The following is a 25,472-nucleotide window of genomic DNA, read 5'->3' as shown; positions in this document are numbered from 1 at the left end:
TATTTCCAAAGAGAGAATTTGTATTCAGCAGTACAGATATTGTAACTATAATAATTTTTCCGCTGGGACTTGTTGAATTAGTTCATCGGTTTATCATCCTCTCTTTAACAATTGAAAAAGATTTTTCATGGGACCACATATACATGTGAAAGAGGAATTAATTTTACTTCGGAGTCACATGAGTGACTACGTGAAGAACCCCGCCACGACGCATGCGCGACATATTGTGTGGAGTGTCCCCCGCAGCGGTAAGTTTGAAACCGCGACCTGCAGGTAAGTGATTTACTCTGCGGTAGTTTTTGTCCCCGCGCTGTTTTTACACAGGGGGGGAAGCTGGACAAAATAGTGTCCACAAGTGCTGCGAGTAAAGCTAGCTGGGGAGGACCGCGAAGTTGCGGGAGCCAGCAGCAGCTGAAGGCACAAGCCCCGTAAGGGATCAGCTGTGCCGACTTTTGGTCCCGCGCCGGCCAGAACACCACGGCCGGGCGGGAGACTATTCAAATGGGGCCGTCGACTTTTTGGACAAGTCGAAAACGGCAGGAGACGGGGTGGAACGACGTTCCCCCGTAGCGACAATTTTAACTTGGACCTGCAGGTAAGAGCTGCGGTCTTTTTGTGTTTTTACCATGCTAATTACATGTGGAGAAACCAACGGGCTGCGACAAAGCTGGTGGGCTAGATGGGAACAGCTGTGCCCGATGTCGCCTCCGCACCGGCCAGATCCACTCCACGGCAGTAAGGACAAAGCTGGTGAGGGAGGACCGCGGAGCAGCGGGCAGCCAGCAGCAGCCAGCGGCACTCGGATCACCGATAGTGGGATCAGCTGTGCCTGATGTCGCCTCCGCACCGGCCAGATCCACGCAGCCGGGCGGAAAGGCTAGACACAAAAACAAACAAGGTCGTGGACTCAGAGGAGTCCGACTTTGAACAACCGCAGGCGGCCAGCGACCGAGAGCGCTGGAGCCGGATGGAGCGGTGTGTGGAGCATTTGCTCCAATGTGACAGACTCCGGGAGATGGAGTCGGGTCACTGTGGGCCCTATGATAAACCCACAGCAGTACCTCTTGAAGGGCTGCACAGTGCTTCTACCTCATCAGAGGGGAGCACTGCGGGTCAGTTCTGGGCTGACCTGGAAGAGGGGTCCGCAGAAGGAAAGACAAGTGTGCAAGGGGTGCAGGAACAAGAGAACCTACTGGACTAATAAAATGGACTCCAACAAACACTACACCCAAAGACAGCACCCCTACGCACCCACCAGCAGAACTGGTGAAAGCTCGAAGGCCCGGTATTCAAAACATGAGTCTTTTTAGGCCATGGCCCAGGCCGGCCTTCTTGGAAGATGCGGGGACCTCCAACGCCAACCAAACCGAAAATCCAGACACCAGCGCAACAACAGCAGCGAAGAAACTACAAAAAGAAGTAAACCTGCCACTGGTAACTATGGAGGTAGGTGGGTCTGGTTCCCTACAAAATACAGGGAGCATGGAGGTTGGGGGGAGACTACACTCTTTTCTGAATGCATGGAGCATGTTAACAACCGATACTTACATCTTAAGCAGTATCCAGGGATATACAATAGAGTTTATACACAAGTACAGCCCTCCAGTTCAACATATACCAAACCGAATGTTCGTGCCTTCTGATAAAGAAAAATCAAAAGCGCAAGCTGAACTGGAGCGGCTTTACATAAAAGGTGTAATTGAGAAAACTCAACACGAACCATTAGAATTCGTGTCCAATATATTTATCAAAAACAAAAAAGATGGTGGTTGTCGCATCACCATAGATCTGACAAAATGGATACCTTTGTTACTGCTAAATAATTAATTTCCAATGGTTACTTCATGGCCAGCATCAATTTAAAAGATGCTTACTATTCAGTGCCTATACGAGGTGACCACAGATGTTACTTAAAATTCAACTGGATGGGCAACTCTGGCAGTATAAAGCACTGCCAAATGGGTCATCAGCCCCAGGCTGTTCACAAAAAATTTGAAACCAGCCCTAGCGTTTCTACGGAAACGTAAACACATGGTCATGGCATAATTAGATGACATACTCATTGTGGGCAAAACTTTGGAATTGGCCAAACAAACTGTAACAGCCACAAAACAGTTATTCGAAAAACTGGGATTTATTATCCATCCAGTTAAATCTAAACTAACACCTTCCACTACTATGGACTATTTGGGGGTTTCATCATTGACTCAGTTCACATGTCGGTGACTCTGCCTAAGGGAAAGGCTAGAGATTTAATAGAGGCTTGCATAACCTCATTGACATCAGCAAACCATCCATCAGATTGGTAGCAAAAGTAATTAGCAAATGGTGGCTGCCTTTCCAGCCACACAATTTAGACCTCTACATTACCAAAACTTACAGAGAGCAAAAATACAAGCACTCTAAATTAATGCAGGTCACTTTGACAGACCTATGAAACTACCAATCAAGCTAAAATGGAACTAAAATGGTGGATAGATAACATCTGGCTTTGTTCCAATCCAATCATTGTCAGTAACCTTTCCATGGTACTACAAACTGATGCCAGTACACTTGGGTGGGGAGCCACCAATACCATCACCAGCTGTGGAGGTAGATGGACTGCTCAGGAGGCATCATTATTACTCACACTGGGCATAAACTACCTGGAAATGTTGGGTGCATTCCATGGCCTAAAGTCATATTGTACTGGATCATATCACCAGTATGTTAGACTACAGATAAACAATACCACCGTGGTAGCATACATTAACCACATGGGTGGAAACAAATCGACATCATGTGACAACCTGGCTAATACAATTTGGCAATGGTGTATCCAGAGAGATATTTGGATATCAGTCACTTACCTACCAGGAAGACTAAATTTAGAGGCAGACACCAGGTCACGCAAATTTAATGAAAACACCGAATGGATGTATTTGCTGATATTACAGCAAAATATGGAACACCAGATATCGATCTATTCGCATCCAGACTTAACCACCAGTTATCAAATTATGTTTCATGGGAACCAGACCCTGGGGCAGCGGCGACAGATGCATTTTCGCTGCATTGGGGGGGAAATTGTTTATTTACGCATTCCCTCCTTCCTGCCTCATCAATCGGGTATTAAGGAAAATACAACAAGACTCTGCATCTGGTATTGGTAGTACCCGATTGGCCTACTCAACCATGTTTCCCAGTGGTATTAAACATGGTAGTAGAACCATGTATCACCATCCCACATAGACCAGATTTATTGCTACATCCCGCAACAAGAGATAGCCACCCATGCCATAAACATTTGAACTTATTAATTTGTAGAGTTTTAAAAACACCTCTACTACAACTGGGACTGACGGACCGAACAGTGAACATGATCTCGGCGGCCCAAAGACAGTCAACCAAAAAACAGTATCTGGTCTATATCAGGAAGTGGGCGATGCACTGCCATAAAAACAACATCACCTACAGAGACATGAACATCCCGTCTGTTCTGGAATATCTGGCAGGCCTCCACTATGATGAGGGGCTCAGTTACAGTGCCATCAACTGCGCCAGAAGTGCCCTATCGACTTACCTATGGCAGGGGACAGAGCGTTACTCTGTTGGGACTCACCCACTGGTAACAAAACTTATGAGGGGAATTTTTAATACTAATCCCCCAAGAACCAGGTACTCCCAAATATGGGATGTAAGTGTTATCCTGAAGATGCTCAGGAATTGGTCTCCAGCAACAGCTCTGTCCCTACAAAGACTGACATTAAAAACAGTCATGCTAATGGCATTGGTCACGGCACAGAGGGTACAGTCACTGCATAAACTAAGACTGGACAACATGACTTCCTCAACAGAAAATATTATGTTTCATATCTATGAGTTAGTAAGCAGAACAGACAGGGATCAGCAGGCCTCAATATACAATTTAGGTCATACCCAAACAGATGACCGTCTGTGTATAATAAGACATCTGTCGTTATACATGGAGAAAACGAAAATCCTAAGAGGCAATGAGAAGGCACTTTTTGGTCAGCCACTAGCAACCACACAAAAGAGTGACGGTCCAGACCATCTCAAGATGGCTGAAACAGGTGCTAACACAGGCTGGGGTGGATACTAATATTTTTAAATCTCATTCCACCAGGGCTGCAGCTACATCGGCAGCGATACTGTTGGATGTACCAATGGACCAAATCCTCAAGGCAGCAGGATGGTCTGGGGGAAAAAACATTCCAATTATTTTACAATAAACCAGTAATGAAACCTGGAACGTTTGCAGAAACAAATTTAAGTTCTGTAAATTAATTTAAACCCATAAAAAAGGGTTATAAATTTGTGTTAATAAATTTTATGATTTCAAGGGATGGTTGACAAACAGGGGTTAATGTTTATTTATTATTTTATTTATTATTTATTTATGTTTTTTGGTTACTTCATACATATTACTTGTATGTGTATATCAGTTGTATGTATATATATGTCTGTATGCATCTCTAAAAATTGTCTGGGGTATTATTATTATTAATTAATTAATTATTAAATATGGAAGAAGGGTTTAGGGAGAAGGGGTGAGATTAAATAAGTTATTCTTCTTCTCACTCCTTTTCGAGCTTGTAAATAAAAAGTGTTGGACATTTAAATTTTGCTTTATGCTTTTCATTGCTTTGCAAATATTGCCTGGAATGTCCAATTGTTTGACTATTTCGATTTTGTTGTTGTTATTTATTCCTATTTACGTCTTTACTTGTTCGGAACAAATAAACAAATTTTTTTTTTTAAATGTCGAATTCATGTCCAAATTATGTTAACACAATTCCTCCTACAGTCATCAAGGCAGACGTGATGCATGGACTCGTTTCCACGGCATGAAATCACAGAGCTTTAAAATCTTCACGTAGTCACTCACGTGACTCCGAAGTAAAATAGTAAGATTAAACGAGAATTTACCAGTTTGAAGTTTGATCTGTATTTTATGAGGAGTTACGATGAGGGATTACATGCCCTCCGCTCCCACCCTTGATCATATACTTAACTGGTATCTCTTCTCTAATCTTACTATGTTTAGTCATTACAGTTATCTGTGATTTCACACCGCTGCTTTGAAGAATGACACGCATGCGTCGTGGCGGGGTTCTTCACGTAATCCCTCATCGTAACTCCTCATAAAATACAGATCAAACTTCAAACTGGTAAATTCTCGTTTAATCTTACTATTAATCCAGTGAATGTTGATGTGAAAGAACTTTAAAAAAAATCTTTCTGCCTTTTAAAACTCTGGGAGTTTATGCCTCCAAGTGTCAAAACGGATCTCTATACAAAACTGGGATTCATATTCTAGTCTGAGCACATTGCTTCCTGTTGTGATGTGAAGTGTTCATTATCTGGTATCATAATTTGGCAAATATGGCTTTTAAATTCCTTTCACTGCTCTCACAAGATTTAATTTAATTACTTTTTCCTTTGATAGATGAATCGGAGAATACCCTGACGGGGTTCAGAATAATCAGTTGAAATAATGATGGTTTAATTATCAGTAATCATGACGGAATAATGAATGATGATTGAAAAATATTTCAGAATGGGCACCATTATTAATCAAGATTACTGGCCCCCGAACAGAACCTATGAAAACAGGAATCCAAAGAAAAGGTTGGCTGACCTGATTAGTGTGGAACATGAGGGCTTGAACTGACTTGCGTCCTTATTCCATTCCTGGCAAGCAAGGATCGCACCTTGGTTCTCTGAGGAAATACAACTCCTGAGGTTAAAAAAAAATGTTAATCGGAAAATAGTGGTTAGTTTCCTTGATTGCTGGGAGAAAAGTATTGAAGGAGATTTAAAACAGGATTTTGTTTTAGTCTTAGAAAGATTACAAGTCTTTAGGTAGAGTAAGAACAACTGGATAAGCAGAATTACTTGATGAACCTAATTGTGGCTTTCATATTAAACAGAAAATGTCTAAATAATTAAAAGTTTAACTAATTTAAAACAATGTTTAAAAAAATGATGACAAACGTACATTAACAAAAAAGTAAGGGAATTTAACCTATGAAAAACATTGAGATAGAATAAAATAAGGAAAAAAACATTCATGGGGTGGTGGATATATGGAACGAGCTGCCAGAGGATTTGGTTGAGGCAGGTATTATAACAGCAATTAAAGGACAATTGGCCAGGTATAGGGATTGGAAAGGGTTAGATGGATCCAGGCCAAACACAGACAAATGGGATCAGTTTTGATGGGGCATCTTGGTCAGCATGGGCAAGTTCGGCTGAGAGCCCTGATTGTTTGCTGTGTGGCTCTGAGCCTCTCCGACTTACCAGCACTTAGCATTTCAACCCAGGTTAACAACTCCTTTCAAATGAATGGGCTCATGCTAGGTATGTCAGCCATGACTAGGGCAACGTTTGCGGGGTGGAGGTGAAATGCCCCTTGGCCACAGATGGTTGTGCTTAGCCCCTGGATTGAGCAATGGAGGAGGAGGTCAGATATGCTGTACTGATGGCAAAAAGTGTAAGTATGCATTATGCCATACTTGCATCCTAGAATATTCAATTACATTCAATTAATCTACACATTATAATATGGGATATTAGAGGCTTGTGCCTATGTAATACATTTGCTTGTCCCTTATTTTTATTATGAATGTCTTCACTAAGAAACAAACAAAAAATATTTTGATATCAATATATTGAACATTCATATGATGTTACAGCATAATTTCTAGAGTGTGATATTTCAAAAGTATTTTTTTAGCTGGTGAAGATCCATTATTATGCAACAACTCATTGTGGTCTACTCTAGAATATCAGCACAGTTGTAATTCTCCCAGAGATGTTACTCATTACAGAACCTGGACAACACCTATGTGTTACTCTTCTTACAAACGTATCCAAAATTGTCATGAAAGCATAAAAGATAGACACAAAATGCTGGAGTAACTCAGTGGGACAAGCTGCATCTCTGAAGAGATGGAATGGGTGTCGTTTCAGGTTGAGACCCTTCTTCAGACTGAGAGTCAGGTGAGAGGGAGACTGGAGATATGGAAGGGTACACAGTGAATGTACGGTGTGAAAACAACAGATCAAAGCAAACGATAATCAAGAAAATGTCGAATGGTTCATTGTTGGCTGAGTGGAAGGTGACAACAAGGTATACAAGCAGTAAAATTAATCAGGAGGACAGTGAAACTGGTCGGAATTTAGAGACACAAGGAACTGCAAACACTGGGATCTTGAACAAAACACCAAGTGCTGGAGTAACTCAGTGGGTGAGTGGTATCTTTGGACAAACTACCTTATCGGAAAGAGCATGTGGATGGATATATTTTGGAGAGGTTCTATGAATATAAATATGAATATACATGAATGGACATCATGAATACATGGAGAGGCTGAGGGGATTTTGGTTGTTCTTGGTCTTGCACATACTAATGAAACCCCTAAGAATGCAAACAAAAGTGATATAACAAAGTACACCTGGCATGTTCATTTTACACTTTTTTTTTAAACTCCAATCCAACTTTTCCCAAATTTAGGTAAGTCAGGGTGATGGTAAATATTAAAGATTAAAATTTCTGGAGGTTATTTGATAGTTTTAACAAGCTGCCAAATAAGTGTCTATCTATGTGTTGAGATGAAAGGGACAAATCTCTTGCAACCCTTCTTGCCTGGAGACATGCTTGAATCGAGTAAGTTTTCTGTTTCATTGCTTCCATCCCTGTTGCCAAGGATATTAAAGTTAGTTGTATTGACAAAGTGAGTTAAGTAATACTAGCTCGCTGATAATAAATGTATTACTATTATCAGTTTTGATGTGCTGCTAACTTTTCTCAGGGCATTTAGCCTATATATTTATATAGTATGGATGGTATTGTAGGTTTCATCAGAAGAAATCAATTATCCTGAAGAAATTAGTATAACAGGATATCCTCAGGTTTCTGACTTCAGTGTGAATAGGCCGCAACATTTCTGTTGACTAAATGCATTAATAAATTTGAGAACTCTATGCTAATATCTTCTGAATCTCCCTTTTGTGTTGAGATTTGCAACCATTTTCATCTGCTCCAACCCATTGCTTGGTTACAAAATCACTTTCTGAACATTTTTCCTTGCTCTAATCCACATAGACAAGTCATTGGGCACTTTGTGATCATAAGCCAACTGTCCAGTGCTTGTGGACCTTTATACCAGCCTGGTGGTCTATTCAATCCCATGTGAATTCCTCATTTATGACTCAAAGTCTTATTCTCTTATTAAACCAATTGAAAGCTAACACACATAATTCTTAGCAATATATTTAAGACAGGGATATATTCATATTTCTTGGCAGTTTCTAAGAGCTGTTCACACTGCTCCAGTAATCAGTTTAAAAAATTGGCTACTTTCATACAGAATTTTTACAAGTGGCAAATCCATCCTCTAGGATTATTGCAATTTAGCCTGCTGTTTTACTGAGATTGCAGTTCCCAGTCGTTAGGGAAGCAAATAGGATTCTGAATTGCATATAATTCATTGAAAATATACTTCATTACGACAAGCGTATTGAGAATAATTCCCATCAAATAAGGGAGTTTGCTTGTTCACAAATTACTAGCTGAGGCACTAGCTCATATCTCTGTCCTCTGCCAATTGTACTGCACACAGAATGCTAAATAAGATATTATGCTCAGACAGTGTATGATTATAGTTACAACTTTCATTTGTATTCCAGTCACTGTAAATACATGCTCTTTTAACAATCTACAGAGCGTGTAATTCTAAATGAAATGTCTTCGAAGTTGCAGGTTAAGCTCAAGTGGTATTACAGTACACAGATTTGCTGTTTCGTTGAGCTGATATAGTTGCTTATTTGAACCTTTGATTCATGTCCAATGAAATGAAAATCAATTGGAAGCTTGCATCAACTTGCATTCAAAGAGTTTCTGACATTACCATTCATAGTAACATAGAAACATAGAAAATAGGTGCAGGAGGAGGCCATTCGGCCCTTCGAGCCAGCACCGCCATTCATTGTGATCATGGCTGATCGTCCCCTATCAATAACCCGTGCCTGCCTTCTCCCCATATCCCTTGACTCCACTAGCCCCTAGAGCTCTATCTAACTCTCTCTTAAATCCATCCAGTGACTTGGCCTCCACTGCCCTCTGTGGCAGGGAATTCCATAAATTCACAACACTCTGGGTGAAAAAGTTTTTTTCTCACCTCAGTCTTAAACGACCTCCCCTTTATTCTAAGACTGTGGCCCCTGGTTCTGGACTCGCCCAACATTGGGAACATTTTTCCTGCATCTAGCTTGTCCAGTCCTTTTATAATTTTATATTTCTATAAGATGCCCACTCATCCTTCTAAACTCCAGTGAATACAAGCCTAGTCTATTCATTGAATTAATAAAATGCTGATAAGTTAAGAACAACAGTATTTCATATATTTCAGTATTCTTGGTCAAATAAGGGTTGTATATTATTAGAATTAATTAATATAAGCATAAATAAATGTTTTAGCTTCAGAATGTAATTTAACCTCGATGGGATCACAGTTGCCCAATAGACTTTGAGTTATGTGCCATTTCTACAGAATTCATCTTTAAATATGATTGAAAGGTACAACTAGGAAACGGGCCCTTCAGCACATTAAGTCCACACCAACCATCCATCACCCATTTACAATACTTCCATGTTATCCCCCTTTCATTTCCATTCCCCACACATTAGGAGCGATTTATAGAGAATAATTAACCTTAAAACTCGCATGGCTTTGGGATGTGGGAGGAAACCAGAGTCAGAATCGAACCCGGGTCTCTGGCGCTGTAAGAGCCACGATGCTGCCCCACTGGTACCAGCTGCTCGCGTTCGGCCCATATTCCTTTAAACCTTTCCCATCCATTTACCTGTCCAAGTGTCTTTTAAAGTTTGTTGGAGCTTTATTCACTTTATATACAATGCGTTATTGAAATCAGTCGAAAATAGTTAAAATTGTCAGAGTACATTTGCAAAACTACCTATATGTTCCAGACTGTAAATATAGGAAAGTACAAACAAAACACATGTCAAGACTGACACTGCTTCATTTCAGTAGCACTTTTCTACATTATTCATCAGTCATGATTAAAACCTATTGATTCATAGTGCATGATTTTCGGTCGGTGGGGGCACTGCCAGTCGGATGCCCTGCCAGCAGCATGTTCGTTATTTTGACTTTTTTGGGGGGTTTTTGTGTGTCTAATGTTAGTTTAGGTGTCTCTTGGTGTTTCTTGTGTAGGGGGTGGTGGTGGGGGGGGAAGGGGGGGAACCGATTTCAGTCGCCTCCTCGACGAAGAGGCGATTTTTTCCATGTTGCCTCCCTCGCGGCCTAACAGCTTGGATTGGAGCGGCCTTTCCCGGAGTTCGGCCCAGAGCATCAGCAGCAGGCGCATCGTGGAGCGGGCGAATCCTTGCCCGGGGTCGCCAGAGAGGAGTGCTCCGATCGCTGGGCTGGTGACTTTGGCATCATGGGGCTGTGGTCTGCGGAGCACCCACCCCATCGCTTATTTTGCTCGGAAATGAAAAATCGAGCGAATTACTTAATAGTCCTGATCTAATGGATATGAAGCCAATGGGTGGATATGGATTATGTACAGGCAAGGGGGGTCAGATTATCTTGACATCATGCTTGGCACATACATTGTGGGCCGAAGGGCCTGTTCATGAAGAGTTAAAGAATGGCAGGTGCTGGTTAAGACACAAAGGGACAAAGTGCTGGAGTAACTCAGCAGGTCAGGCAGCATTTCTGAAGAACATGGATAGCTGATGTTCGGGTGAGACCCTTCTTCAGGGTTGTTCACGTGCTGTGCTCTGTGCTATTTGCAAAGCATTGGCACCGTTTCCCTTACCAACCACAACAGTTTTTTGTTTAATCTGATTACAATTATTTTACATTCTTTGCGCAACCACGAATTTTCACAACTCTAGTTCAACCCATATCTCGGAAGCCCATATTAACCCATATCTCGGAAGCAGCAGAGATCGCGTCTTTAAAAATGACCCCACGAGAGTAAATTTTGTGGCGCATTTTCTCGATGAATAACAGGTGTTTTTTTTTTCAATTGTGTAACGAGAACTATCGCCAGGTGGCGCAAACTATTGAAAAAAGTTGGATTTAAAGAATGACATGAAGTTGTGGGTCCCAGTCCCAGATTAGATGGGTTTTGCTACGTTAGGTGTCAGTGCGAATGCAACATGACTTAAACCACCTTTCATTGTTATATTTGGGTGCAACCTTCGAAAGGCAAAATCCAACGTTGAGATGCCTTGCAAACTTTCTTTACTCAAACCAATTGTTGATTTAAAAAAAAAGAGTTGCACCGAAAAAAAAGCGTGCGAAGGTGTGACAGGGGTCATGTCTTGGTGGAATCACACGGTGGCAGGTGGGCAATGTGTTCACCGAGTTGATGTTATCTCCGATTGATGACTGTTTATTGAACAGAGCACAGATACCCTTGTCACTTGCGTTGAGTTTCCGCTTCCTGGCTGGTGTGAACTGCAAAGTAAGTGCCTTGCCAGCTCCAGACTGCGTGTGACACCGCTTTCGCATGGTTTTAATCTGCCAGAGAGGGGGACGACAATGGCTGAGAGCAGTCGCCGCTTCGCCAGAGGTCGATTCAAACCCGGCACGGCCACTGAAATGAGACAGAGTGCTCCCGTCGCCTTCAAAAGAGCATCGCTGATAACGGTGAGTGATCTTTAGTGAATGGTGACATGTCTTTATGGAAGGAAACAGTCACAAAACGCTGGCGTAAACTCAGCGGGGACAGGCAGGATAGAAGGAATGGGCGACCCTTTCCGTTTCGGGTCGAGACCCTTCTGCAGAGATCAAGGAGTCAGGGGTGAGGGAGACACAGCGATAAGGAAGGAGAAGGTGTCAAAACGTGACATCAAAAGAGATGAGGATCAAGGAACATGTAGAATCGATCAGCTGTAGCTGGGAGAAGGTGACAACGAAGCAAACAGAGATAAAATGTAATAACGGAGAGTCAGGTTGGTCGGAGAAATGGGAAGGGGGGAGGATGGAGAGAGAGAGGGAAAGCAAGGGTTAATTGAAGTTAGAGAAGTTAAGAGAAGTTACAAAAGTTAGGAAAGATTGATCACGCAGCGACCGTATTGTGGATGATTTGACCCTCTCAAAACAAATGCAAAATAAGGGAGAAAGGTCGATCTACATAAACCTCAACTTTTGTGGGTTTTTGCTTAAAGGCACTTAATATGTGTAAAAGGTGCCATCACGCCACTGTAGGCGTGGGTACCAGGGGACGCTGGGCTTTTCGCTTCGACTCACTGCTCTCTCCAAAATGACAGCGAGTGATTTCCACGGGAAACTCCTGCGTGAGGAGTGAAATTTCAATTCGCAATAGACAGCCAGTTCTACGTTAGAAAAAGCACAACTCCTAATTGTTTCGAGTTAAGTCCGTCATTTTCTCGGAATAGCTTGTAGCTCAGATTTTTTTTATTGTTGATGTCGCTTCCTAAAGCACTTTATTATCAAAGATCAAGACAATTATTGTAACTCACGTTGAAATAAAATCCCAACCGATGTGTTTTCCCCCCTGAAATGTATGTATCTTTGGTTCAGTAATTTACAAAATACATTATTTTGAAAAAAACCCTCAAATATGCTTCCTTGGTGAGAGAACTGCAAATGTTTCAACTTTAAAAAAATACATAGTATTTTCAATGGCTTCCATTAAAAGGTTTTTTATTCAACTACATTTATTTTTTAACCAAATAAGCTTCGGATTAATTCATGAGCAATAATGGACCATTTATACAATTTTGGGACTTGGATTTTTGTTGAGTGTTGTTTCTGAGAGTTTTTTTAAATGTATTGATCTGTGAATAGTAGGAGTTAATAGTTTGCTCGCTGCGTAGAATGTTATCCCACTTTCCTGTGCACCCCCTACAACGCCACACGTCTGTGAGATGTGGAAGGAAACCCATTCGGTCACAGGGAGAACGTGCAAACTCCACACAGGCAGCACCTGAGGTGGGGATCAAACCTGGGTCACTGGTGCTGTGAGGCAGCAGCTCTACTGGCTGCGCCACCGTGCTGCCCTAATTGTGATCAGCTAGTTGCGAAATACCAGCAGCAAAGCTGTCACTGATCTATTTCCGTTAGCATGCTTGAGGGGAAATGTCATGATTTTCTTTTAAGCAGATCTTGAACTAGCAGAAAAAGTAGTGGCATGGTGAAACATTTTGTAATATGGTACCTGCCACAGGCAAAGAGACCACTGTGGTGATGTTCTCTTCTCGTTGTTATCATCAGGAATAAGATACAGGAGCCTGAGTGCTGTTCCTCCAGGTAGCTCCAGGTTCAAGAACAGCTTCCTTCCAGACTCCATCAGGTTCTTGAACCACCCTGCACAACCTTAACCCTAACTCAGCACTGAACCACCGTGGACTTGTCCTACTATGGTTGCTCTCTCTGCATGCTTAGTGTTTTGTACAATCTTAGAAACATAGAAAAATAGAAAATAGGTGCAGGAGTAGGCCATTCGGCCCTTCGAGCCTGCACCGCCATTCAATATGATCATGGCTGATCATCCAACTAAGTGTCCTGTACCTGCCTTCTCTCCATACCCCCTGATCCCTCTAGCCACAAGGGCCACATCTAACTCCCTCTTAAATATAGCCAATGAACTGGCCTCAACTACCTTCTGTGGCAGAGAATTCCACAGATTCACCACTCTCTGTGTGAAATTTTTTTTTTCTCATCTCGGTCCTAAAAGATTTCCCCCTTATCCTTAAACTGTGACCCCTTGTTCTGGACTTCCCCAACATCAGGAACTATTTTCCTGCATCTAGCCTGTCCAACCTCTTAAGAATTTTGTAAGTTTCTATAAGATCCCCCTTCAATCTTCTAAATTCTAGTGAGTACAAGCCGAGTCTATCTTGGTCTACCTTGCTTCGAACAACTGATAGTTTATTGCATATTTAATAAGTTGTTGTGTGTAATGTGTCAACAAAGCTGTTGAAGTAAGTATTGTTCCAGTTCACATTCAGTGCATATGATGAATAAACACTCTTGAAGCTTGGTAATGGTGGAGTGAACCTATACAGATGTGCAGTCAGAACCATTTTTCTCAGGATGGAAACATCAAATACATTTTTTAAGGTGTTTTAAAGTGAGAGGCGCAATGTTTAAAGGAAATGTGCGGGGCAAAGATTTTACACAGTGTGTCGCGAGTGCCTGAAACATGCTGCCAAGAGTAGTGATTGAGACAGATACAATATTGGCGTTTAAGAGACTTTTGGATAGTCATGTGGATATGGAGGGCTATGGATCACATGCAGGCAGATATGAGTTGGTCTTGCATTATGTTTGGCACAGACACTGTGGGCCGAAGGGCCTGTTCCAGTGCTGTACTGTTTTATGTACTATGACTGGACAATAGATCTCTGTCTCTGCTAGGAAATGATGAACAAGGAAGTACTGGCCTTGAATTGTCATTCAGCAAATGGACAACACATTGGCACAGCTGAAAGAGATGCTGCCTCACAGGTTAAAATCTGAACTCGGGTGCTGTCTGTGTGGTGTTTGCCCGTTCTCACAGTGATTGCATGGATTTCATCCAGGAGCTCCGGTTTTCTCCCACATACCAAAGATGTGTGGATATGGTGGTCAATTGGCCTCTGTAAATTATCCAAGTGTGCGGGGGTGGGGGGTGTGTGAAAGTGGAATAACTTACAACTTGTGTGAATGATGACCGATGGCCAGCATGAACTTGGTAGGCTGAAGAGCCTGGTTCCATGTATCCTTCAGCTCTTTTAATTTAATTTAAATGTATTTGCAACCACTAGATAAGGCCTTCCATCAGATGTTCAAATACTTCAAATAAATGATGTACATCTTTGCTGTGATCCACTCGGAAGAATGTTCCTAATAGATCTTGCTTGCATGAATCCACAACTTCACAGGATATCTGCAGTCACCCTGTGCCTATACTTACCTGGTATGGATGTGAAGAGCACATTTTGCTGTCCTGAGAAATCCAGGACTCCAGTTAACTGGGCATTGGTGCAGTGGTAGAGTTGATGCCTTACAGCGCCAGGCCGAAGGACCTGTTTCCGCACTGTATCTCTAAAGTCGTAAAAACTGAGCAGTGGCACGGCATTCAGCACTGTGCTGAAGGAACCTCACCTGCAACATGATCCCGAAAAGCTTTAACAGCAAGAAAAACCTCACATTCTGTTTTGTAGCCTGCCAAAAGTTGCAAGGGTTAGCAAATTACTGAATGCCTCTGAATTCAGATATTTAAAAATATTTTAATATGAAGTTAATAATTTTATTTTAGATTAAAGTTAAACTCTGCAAAAATCCTTAAAATATACCAATAAATAAAACATTTAATGAAACCAAAATAATTTCTCTATGGTGCTTTCTTCTTCGCAACCCAATTATCGCCTTTGAAGTCAACATATTTCAAGATTCTGAACCAGGATATCAGAATCAGAATCAGAATGCTTTATTGTCATTGCATGTGTCACATACAACGAGATTACTGTGTCTCTCCATTTAAAAGAACTTCAAACATTCACATACTTTTTACACTCCCTCCCTCCCCAAACCCACCCATGGATTCACATTTACATAAATTAACACTGTCTCCCACCCCCCCTCCTTCTCCATAACCCGCTCCCGAGACAGAGTTCAGTTCCAAGATTGCTGATGGGTAAAAGCTGGCAGTGCGTGACCTTAGCGACCTGTACCTTTTTCCTGAGGGCAGCAGCGTGAAAAGGTGGTGACAAGGGTGTGTAATGTCTTTCACGATATTACAGGTCCTGCTGCGGCATCTGGAGTGGTAAATGTCCTCCAGAGGGGGCAGGGGGAGTCCAATGATACCCTGGGCAGTTTTTATCACCCTCTGGAGAGCTGCTCTGTCAGCTGCTGAGCAGTTCCCAAACCAGGCAGTTATGCAGTAAGTCAGTATGCTTTCTACCGAACAGCGGTAGAAAGACTCCAGCAGTTTAGCAGACAGATGGCCCTTCCTCAGTGTTCTGAGGAAGTAAAGTCTCTGATCTTGGCACCCGAGTGAGGCAAGGAGAGACCACCCCACCTGCCAGATTATCAAATATGGGAGATAGGCACAAAGTGCCGGAGTAACTCGGAGGGTTACTCAGACAGTATCTCTGGAGAAAAATGATGGGTCGGGACCCTTCTCATCACCCATCCTTTTTTGCCAGATATGCGGCCTGTCCCACTGAGTTACTCCAGCACCTGCAGTTCCTTCTTAACAAATATGGGACTTGATTCAGGACATGCTCAAGAGTAAAAAAACAACGGGCAGTGTAATTAAAGTTTGTTGCAATAAATGAATACAAGTTTAGAACGGTAAAATCATTGGAGTAATGGGGGCTAACACTCCTTTTTAAAGAAGCCTCACAATTCACAGAACTTTGTGCATAAAAAAAATCCATTGCAGGCATTTCTGTATGGATTCTTCCTCCGCAAGTTTAAGTGTGTGTGATTGAATTAAATTAACCCATCCAGGGGTCAGCATCCAGTTCTTTGGGTACCATAATGTGCTTTTACATTATGAAGATAGATTAGGTAGAATTATTGCTTTGACGAATGAATGCAAAGTGTAAGCGAAGGAACACTTGCATGAGAAGATTGATACGAGGTCCGCTCTATATTTGATGTTGTACAAGAGAACTTTTGAAAGTTTTCAAAGACGATAAGAGGGGGAATGATTAAATGGGTGATGCTTTGCAAGATTATGCCTTGCAAAGCAAGGATTGGAATAAAATGAAATATGCATTATCTGGATATTGGAGCAAGGAATGTAAAATGGAAAGTTGAAGAGTTCCATAGTTGTAAAGTGCCAGAGACAGATACTTAAAGAACTCACTGACTCCTGTTCCACTTTACAGAGATGTGTTTTGAACTGGTTGTCTTCTGGCCTGCTCTCTCCCAAACAGGATATGCAAGAACTTTATTAAGCATTCAAATGGGGCAACGTGAGATTTATGCTGTTCCCTCACAGAACTGAGACACCTAATTAACTCCAGCGTGAAAGACCAGAGGATTTATTGTCTGCAAGTTGTTCTATAATTTTTGTCATTCCTTTGCGAGAAATGGGCTTTGAAAACAAATCTCATGAGTATTACTGAATAGATTGACAGTTTTATAACGCTGTCAGTACGGTGTTAGAAAATATCCCTTCCCAAATGGGAATAACATTCTTGTCTTTTAAAGTTTCTGCATGAAGATATCCTTTGAAAATGCTAGAATGATTCTCAGTCAGAATTTTATCTTCCCTGCTGACTAAAGCCATGTTGCTGCCAGTGTTGAGACAGCCATTATTTAGAGATACAGCGTAGAAACAGGCCCACCGAACCCGCGCTGACCAGCAATCACCCCGTACACTAACAAAATTCTACACGCCAGGGACAATTTACAATTATTCTGAAGCAAATTAACCTACAAACCTGGGGTGTGGGAGGGAATCAGAGCACCCGGAGAAAATCCACATAGTCACAGGGAGAATGTACAAACTCCGTACAGACAGCACGCATAGTCAGGATGGAACCCGGGTCTCTGTCGCTGTAAGGTAGCAACTCTACCACTGCGCTACTGTGCTGCTACCTGTAGTTGTATGTAGTTAAAAACAAAAGCCACCCCATTTATCTGAGTCCTCATTGAAAATTTTCTTGACATTTAAAAACTCGACTCACGGCGCCAGAGACTCGGGATGATCCTGTCTACAGGTACTGTCTGCGTGGAGTTTGCACGTTCTTCCTGTGACTGTATGGGTTTCCGCCTGGTGCTCCGGTTTCATCCCAAAGACGTGAAAGTTTGTCCATTAATCAGCCTCTGTAAATTATCCCCTAGTATTTATTGAGTGGGTCAGGAAGCAGGATAAGATTGAGCTGGTGAGAACGGGTGATCTATGGTCAGCTTGCATTCGGCGGTCCAAAGGTGTAGGAAGGAACTGCAGATGCTGATGCTGTCTGAAGAAGGATCTCGACCCAAAATGTCACCTATATTCTCCAGAGATGCTGTCTGACCCGCTGAGTTACTTCAGCTTTTTGTGTCTTTCTTCGGTAGGCCGAACAGCCTGTTTCCATGTTGTATCTCTAAACTAAACTAAACTGAACATCTTTGGCCTTCAGTCTGAAGAAGGGTTCCAACCTGAAACATCACCTCCTCCTTTTCACCAGTGATGCTGTCTGGCCTGACGAGTTACTCCAGCATTTTGTGTCTATTTTCACAATCATCTTTGCCTGCCGCTTCAGTTTGAAATTCAAGATGATTTATCAGTTGTGTTTGGATGTGGAAATATTACTGCGATAATGAGAACCAGATCAGGATGTAGACAGTGAATCAAAGCACATCTTTGCAGAAACATCTGCATTCCAGGAAGAAATTGTATCAGCTTTTCAAGGAGGGGGCACCTCAGACAGGTTCCCTCTCCCCTGACACTCAGTCTGAAGAAGGGTCTCGACCCAAAACGTCACCTATTCCTTTTCTCTAGAGATGCTGCCTGTCCCGCTGAGTTACTCAAGCATTTTATGTCTATCTTCAGATGTAGCTAAGATGTCACTTACATCTAGTGATGTACTAGCGTAGGATTTTGTGACCTGCTGCTGTCTACCACGCCACAGTGATCGGTGGTGGAACACCTTCACGTGGTTACGTGAAAATAAAAAGCAATCTTTTTTATGATACTGACACGATAAGATTTGTAGTTCTAGGTTATAGTTTGAATATACACCAACTTGTATTGTACTTCAGTGTTTAATAACAAATCTAAGGATGAAACCAAGAAGAGAGGAAAGAAAAGGGGAAGATTGTTTTTAAGAAGGACATGCAGATGCTGGAAAATCGAAGGTAGACAAAAATGCTGGAGAAACTCAGCGGGTGCAGCAGCATATATGGAGCGAAGGAAATAGGCAACGTTTCAGGCCGAAACCCTTCTTCAGACTGATGGAGGGGGGGGGGGGGGGGGCGGGGAGAAGAAAGGAAAAAGGAAGAGGAGGTGCCCGAGGGCTGAGGGAGAGCTGAGAAGGGGAGGAGACAGCATGGGCTACCGGAAATTGGAGAATTCAACGTTTATGCCACTAGGGTGCAGACTACCCAAGTGGAATATGAGGTGCTGCTCCTCCAATTTCCGGTGGTGCTCACTCTGGCCATGGAGGAGGCCCAGGGCAGAGAGGTCGGATTCGGAATGGGAGGGAGAGTAGAAGTGCTGAGCCACCGGGAGGTCAAGTTGGTTAAAGCGGACCGAGCGGAGGTGTTCGGCGAAACGATCGCCAAGCCTACGCTTGGTCTCACCGATGTAGATCAGCTGACATCTAGAGCAGCGGATGCAATAGATGAGGTTTAGAAGGAACTGCGGATGCTGGAAAATCGAAGGTAGACAAAAGTGCTGGAGAAACTCGGTGGGTGCAGCAGCATCTATGGAGCGAAGGATTGTTTATCCAACTTTACCTACCTTCCACTGGCTGTTCTCTGTTTACTCCCCATTCCCTTCCCCAACAGGTTCCAACTCCCCGACAGCCCTCTCCTCACCCGGTTCCACCTGCCACCTGCCAGCACCTGTCGCACCGCATCTCCTTACCTCTACCTACAGGCTGTCTCTCCTCCGCACTGTCAGCCCCGCTGCTAGGTCTCGACCCAAAAGGTCACCCATCCCTTATCCACCACAGATGTTTGCAGTGAGTTCCTCCAGCAATTTGTTTGCCAATTCTTAAGGTACTCTGGTGGAATTTAAATGGGATATTTCTGGCTCTGCGGGTTACCAGCCTCATAGCGTAACCATTATGAGAATGCTCCATGCACACTTCGCTTTGAATGAAAACACCTTCTGCCCTGGGTATTTGGAATGAAGAATCATTGGGCAGCTTACTTTAGCAGTTCACTTCAGGCTTGTCCGAAGAAGGGTCCCGACTCCTAACGTCACCCATCCTTTTTTCTCCAGAGATGCTGCCTGATCCACAGAGTTACTTTAGCACTTTGTATCTATCTTGTACATCTGTTTCCAAATGTACGAGGCTCCTGGTGCAGACTGCTATCACTCACTGTGGGCCCCTGGTGAGGCTCTGATACATCCTGTGTGATAAAATCCTGCTCTTCCATATCACCAAATGTAACAAGTCAAGAGGCAATTGGGTCAAATTCTACTGAGGAGTGAAGGAGAGGGATTGACATTTTTTGGTGGGGAAAAAATATGACATTCTAGATCAGGTTGAGAGGAGAATGAAAATGGAATGGAAAATATCCAAACCATATTCATGTTGACTAAAAAATTAGCTTACCTATGATACGTTATGCTTTAAAGCCGCAGTATTACATGCTTGTTCTGGCAGGAAGTGGAGAGCCTCAATCACACGTTCTATATATTAAATACAATGCACACTTGCACAAATATAGTGGCTGTAAGCAAGATGAGGAACACGAGATAGCAGTAACATATCTGATTATTTATACACGAGACTGCATAAAATTATTTTATTGGATAAAAAATATTTTTAGAGTGCTGTAAAAGCAGTAAAGTAGCAAGTTGCATGTATTTAACTCCCTAAACGTCTAACTGTAATAAATATAGACTCGCACCATTTAGTGACAAAAATTGCTACGATGAAATATTCTTGGAGCCTAATGTTAACTTTTAAATCAAGTACAGCCCCGGTACTGACTTTGCGGCAACTGGAGGTTTGGCACCTCCTTTAATCTGGCCAAAATTACGAGAGTGCAGTTTAATCCCCCTCCCCCTGGAGGTCCCCCACCACTCCGAAGATGTGGCACCGAGGACGGGTGAGGTGGCTGATCTCAACCTCATCGGGACTTCCACGGCCGATCGGCGGGTCGAGTTTGCCGCCTGTAGCTGGAACACTGGAGCTTCGGCCCGGCGGGAGCCGGCAGATCCATTCCCATAGTTTCCGGGCCTGCCCGCAAATATCTGCCCCCTCCCCAGGCCATGACCTCTGTTGGTCGGGCAAAACGGATCATAGGGCAAGGTTCTGGAACCAAGGGTGCCGCAAATTCAGTGGTGGACCCTTATCACATTTCTTAGTAACCAATCATATATTCCTTTTCAAATGATAAGTATAAATTGCTTATGTTTTGTTTAACACACAGTAACTGAGCAGTTATTGGTACAATCATGGCTTTTGATAGAGACATACCACCAGCCTGTGTGAAATTGCATGAAACAGTACTACAATAAGAACATTTAATTTAGTGTAAATAAATATATTCTTGGCAAATTTATTGCAAACAGTTTTGTTGGGATTTCTTTTCCATAACTGATTTCCAGCCGTTTTAAATTCTTAAGTTTGTTTACCATTTATTTTTTAAGCTCCCGGTGATTTTCTTGTTCAAATCAATATTCCAAGAGTTTGATCTTATGTCCCTGATGCCAGAAACTGGTCCAATTTGTGAGCAGCTCCAGGAGTAATTCCACTTGTCTGACAGCATTACACTTCCAAAGAGCTAGAGCACCCATTCCAGCCAAACCAATAGGTCAGCTGGTTACTTGGGAAAAATAATTGAAATTACCATTTGTTTCTTGGGCAGTGTCACAGTTCCAAAATATTTTTTTTTTAAAATTCTTTCACATGTGTGTTAAAATTCAACAATTCCTTGAAGCTGGTATAGTTCTATTATTTTCAAAATATTTATTCAAATTTTACATAGATTCATACAGCATGGAAACAGGCCCTTCAACTCAACTGGCCCACACCGACCAACATGTGCCATCTACACTGGTCCCACCTGCCTGTTTTTGGCCCATATCCCTCTATACTTGTCCTATCCAAATACCTGTCAAAATGCATAGGAAGAAACTGCAGATGCTGGTTTAAACCGAAGATAGACACAAAATGCTGGAGTAACTCAGCGGGACAGGTAGCATCTCTGGAGAGAAGGAATGGTCGACGTTGCGGGTCGAGCAGGGTCTGAAGAAGGGTCTCGACCTGAAATATCGCCCATTCCTTCTCTCCAGAGATGCTGCCTATAATAATAATAATAATAATAATAATATCTTTTATTGTCATTGCACATCAGTGCAACGAGATTTAGTATGCAGCTTCCAACCGATGTAAAAGAAAAGTAAAATAAATAAATAAGCTGTGTGACGTGACCATCCGAGGGAGACAGTCCAGGGGGGGTGGGGGGCACTCAGCAGGGCTGGTTCAGAGCCGCTATAGCTCTGGGAATAAAGCTGTTTCTGGGTCTGGAGGTTCGGGTGTAGAAGGCCTTGTAACGTCTGCCGGAGGGAAGTAGTTCGAACAGTCTGTTACAAGGGTGCTATCCCGCTGAGACCAGCATTTTGGGTCTATCTACCAGTCTAACTGTTTCCTAAACGTTAAGATAATACCTGCCTCAACTACATCCTCCGGCAGCTTACACCCACCACCCTTTGTGTAAAAAAAACGTTGCTAAATGTAAGTGTGAAGTGTCAAAACCATGTCCTCAGCATAATTAAATTGTTTTAATAATTCTGAAAGGAATGTAGATAATGCGAAAAGGCGTTTGAATCCCTCGTCGAATTTACTTTTCACTTTGTTTATGGCTGAACTGAATGATAGCCCAGCTTCCTCACTTTATTTCCTCTAGCCTTTAATATTCATGCCAAACCAAAACCTAGCAATCTCAATTCTGGGGGAGTAACCTGACAATTAATAAATTGAAATCCATCTGCACAATATGTTCCAACTCACATCATTCTTCATTATGCTATCTTGCATCTTCACTACTTAGCATGCCAGCCATCTGTGGCATCAGCAAACTTGGCTGTGTTGCTTTATTTCAGTTAATAATAAATGTCATTGAGCCCCAAGCACTGTTGCATTTGGGACACCACAAATGACTCCCTTCCAATTCAAATAGGTACCCACCAGTTCTAGCTCTCTGACCACTTTGGCAATCTTCCAACCTGGTCCCCAGTCTGACCCCAATGCCGTGAATTTTAATTTTAGCCAACACTTTCTTACATGGAATCTTATTGAAAACAAGTTGCTGCAACCCACGCTACATGGGTTATTATGCTGGCAGTCACCATGCTTGCATCTATTTCCATGCAACCGTGCTTTAGAACACTCCACGTAATTGAAATAAGATCTAATTTAAATATATAATTATTCAGTGAATAATAATATTAGTGGTGATTATGTAGATTAATTGAGCATAGAGCATAGAACAATACAGCACAGGAACAGGCCATTTGGCCCACAATATCTGTGCTACAGATTATGCCAAGACTAACCCATATTCCTCCATTCTCTGATTAGCCATGTGCCCATACATAAGTCTCCCAAATGCCACTATCGTATCTGCCTCCACTATCACCCCCAGCAGCATTTTCCAGGTACTTGTCACCTTTTTTAAATAAAATATAAATAAAAAAGTGCCGTAAACATCTCCTTTAAACTTTGTCCCTCTCACCTTAAAGGTCTTCGGAGTGAGCACCGCCACCATTGCTGGCTTGTTTCCGATGTAAACTTGAACGATCGTACAGTGTTGTGGAAATTACAAACTGCCTTGAGAGCACCGGGGACTGAGTACAGATTTGTTTCCATAAGTGTTAGTTTTTGTAAGTTGCCTATTGCATAAGTCGGGCAGTGTTTATGTACAAAAATTACCTTTAATATAATTCTCTTTAGGTAGGGACAATGTGTAAATGTCCTTGATTCAAGACTGAAATTCTTCAGAATGCACCACAATTCTTTCTTGTGAATCCGGTGTAAAATGTATGGATTATTTCATCTTCATCTCTGGAGCAATCGCCATTAGGCTGACCATGGTCAAAGCATTGAGTTTTGAAATTAAGACCATCATCTTTTAGTGATTGGCCTTGCACCTTGTTGATGCTCATAGCATTAAGTTGAACAGGGAACCGAAGTCATTTGAATTGGAAAGGTAGATCAGATGGGATAATTGGTATCTGAGGGATGAGGACATTTCCCCAACAGCATTTCCAGCCATGTCACAGTAATTTCTGAACTGATTATCCTGTGCTGCCGTGTAGTATTGGTGGGTCCAAATTCCCGAGTAGCACAATTAGAGCGACTTTTAGTTCAAGAATATGTAACGTCATACAAGGTGATGACAGAGAGTTTAGAAATGTGACGGGGAAATGCACAGCCTTATCAGCATTTGTCACACCGTCAAAATATTTATATCACACGGGTTGCCTGAGAAGCTTTGAAGGAAGGTCTTTATTCATGTCCTGCACTATGTCAGTATTTTTGTGTGAAAATCACTCTATCAGACATTATTAATTCAAATGGTGTTGAGCGACACTCGACCACAGATCATGAAGAGATATATGGTGGCCGATTAGGAAAGGGGGAGATGCAACGAGACCTGGGTGTCATGGTACACCAGTCATTGAAGGTGGGCATGGAGGTGCAGCAGGCAGTGAAGAAAGTGAATGGTATGTTAGCATTCATAGCAAAAGGATTTGAGTATAGGAGCAGGGAGGTTCTACTGCAGTTGTACAGGGTCTTGGTGAGACCACACCTGGAGTACTGCGTACAGTTTTGGTCTCCTAATCTGAGGAAAGACATTCTTGCCATAGAGGGAGTACAGAGAAGGTCCACCAGACTGATTACTGGGATGGCAGGACTTTCATATGAAGAAAGACTGGATAGACTCGGCTTGTACTCGCTAGAATTTAGAAGATTGAGGGGGGATCTTATAGAAACTTACAAAATTCTTAAGGGCTTGGACAGGCTAGATGCCGGAAGATTGTTCCCGATGTTGGGGAAGTCCAGAACAAGGGGTCACAGTTTAAGGATAAGGGGGAAATCTTTTAGGAACGAGATGAGGAAAACATTTTTCACACAGAGTGGTGAACCTGTGGAATTCTCTGCCACAGAAGGTAGTTGAGGCCAGTTCATTGGCTATATTTAAGAGGGAGTTAGATGTGGCCCTTGTGGCTAAAGGGATCAGGGACTATGGAGAGAAGGCAGGTACAGGATACTGAGTTGGATGATCAGCCATGATCATATTGAATGGCGGTGCAGGCTCGAAGGGCCGAATGGCCTACTCCTGCACCTATTTTTTATGTTTCTATGTTTCTATATCCATTCACCCAAGTCTTTGAAATCATTCCAGCTGAGTCTCTGTGTTTTTGTTCCCATTTCCTAATCTGACTACATTCTGAAGGTCTGAAGAAGGATTCCGACACAAAACATCACCCCTCACTGTTCTCCAAAGATGCTGCCTGACCCTCTAAGTTACTCCAGCATTTTGTATCTTTCTTTCTTATAAACCAGCATCTGCAGTTCCTTGTTATCAAAAATTCAGAACAGATTCCCTTATGGACAGATCGCCTGTCAAATACATCATAGATTGGATTTTCAAGAGTAAACATTTAACAATTTCCCAGATATAAATACAACCCTTCAACCTGTCTGCTTCAGAGCTTCATGGAATAACTGATAGCCATTGACAAAAATCTCCAACCAGCATTAAAATAAACCTCCCAATACTTTATGATTGTATCT

General features: G+C 42.4%; 1 protein-coding gene across 1 annotated transcript in view; it reads left to right on the top strand.

The window, feature by feature from the left end:
* The first annotated feature begins 11,441 nt into the window (after positions 1 to 11,441).
* The window catches only part of dock10 (dedicator of cytokinesis 10), a 240,644-nt gene continuing 226,613 nt past the window's right edge, over positions 11,442 to 25,472 (top strand). Inside the window, exon 1 of the mRNA XM_033031141.1 lies at positions 11,442 to 11,691. Coding sequence (XP_032887032.1) covers positions 11,584 to 11,691 — 108 coding nt within the window. The 5' untranslated portion in view covers positions 11,442 to 11,583. The remainder of the gene's footprint in view (positions 11,692 to 25,472) is intronic.

This window comes from Amblyraja radiata, chromosome 13, assembly GCF_010909765.2.
Source record: "Amblyraja radiata isolate CabotCenter1 chromosome 13, sAmbRad1.1.pri, whole genome shotgun sequence".
NCBI lineage: Eukaryota > Metazoa > Chordata > Chondrichthyes > Rajiformes > Rajidae > Amblyraja > Amblyraja radiata.
Note: the sequence above shows the minus strand (reverse complement) of the source record. Positions and strands in the feature narration are given on the sequence as shown.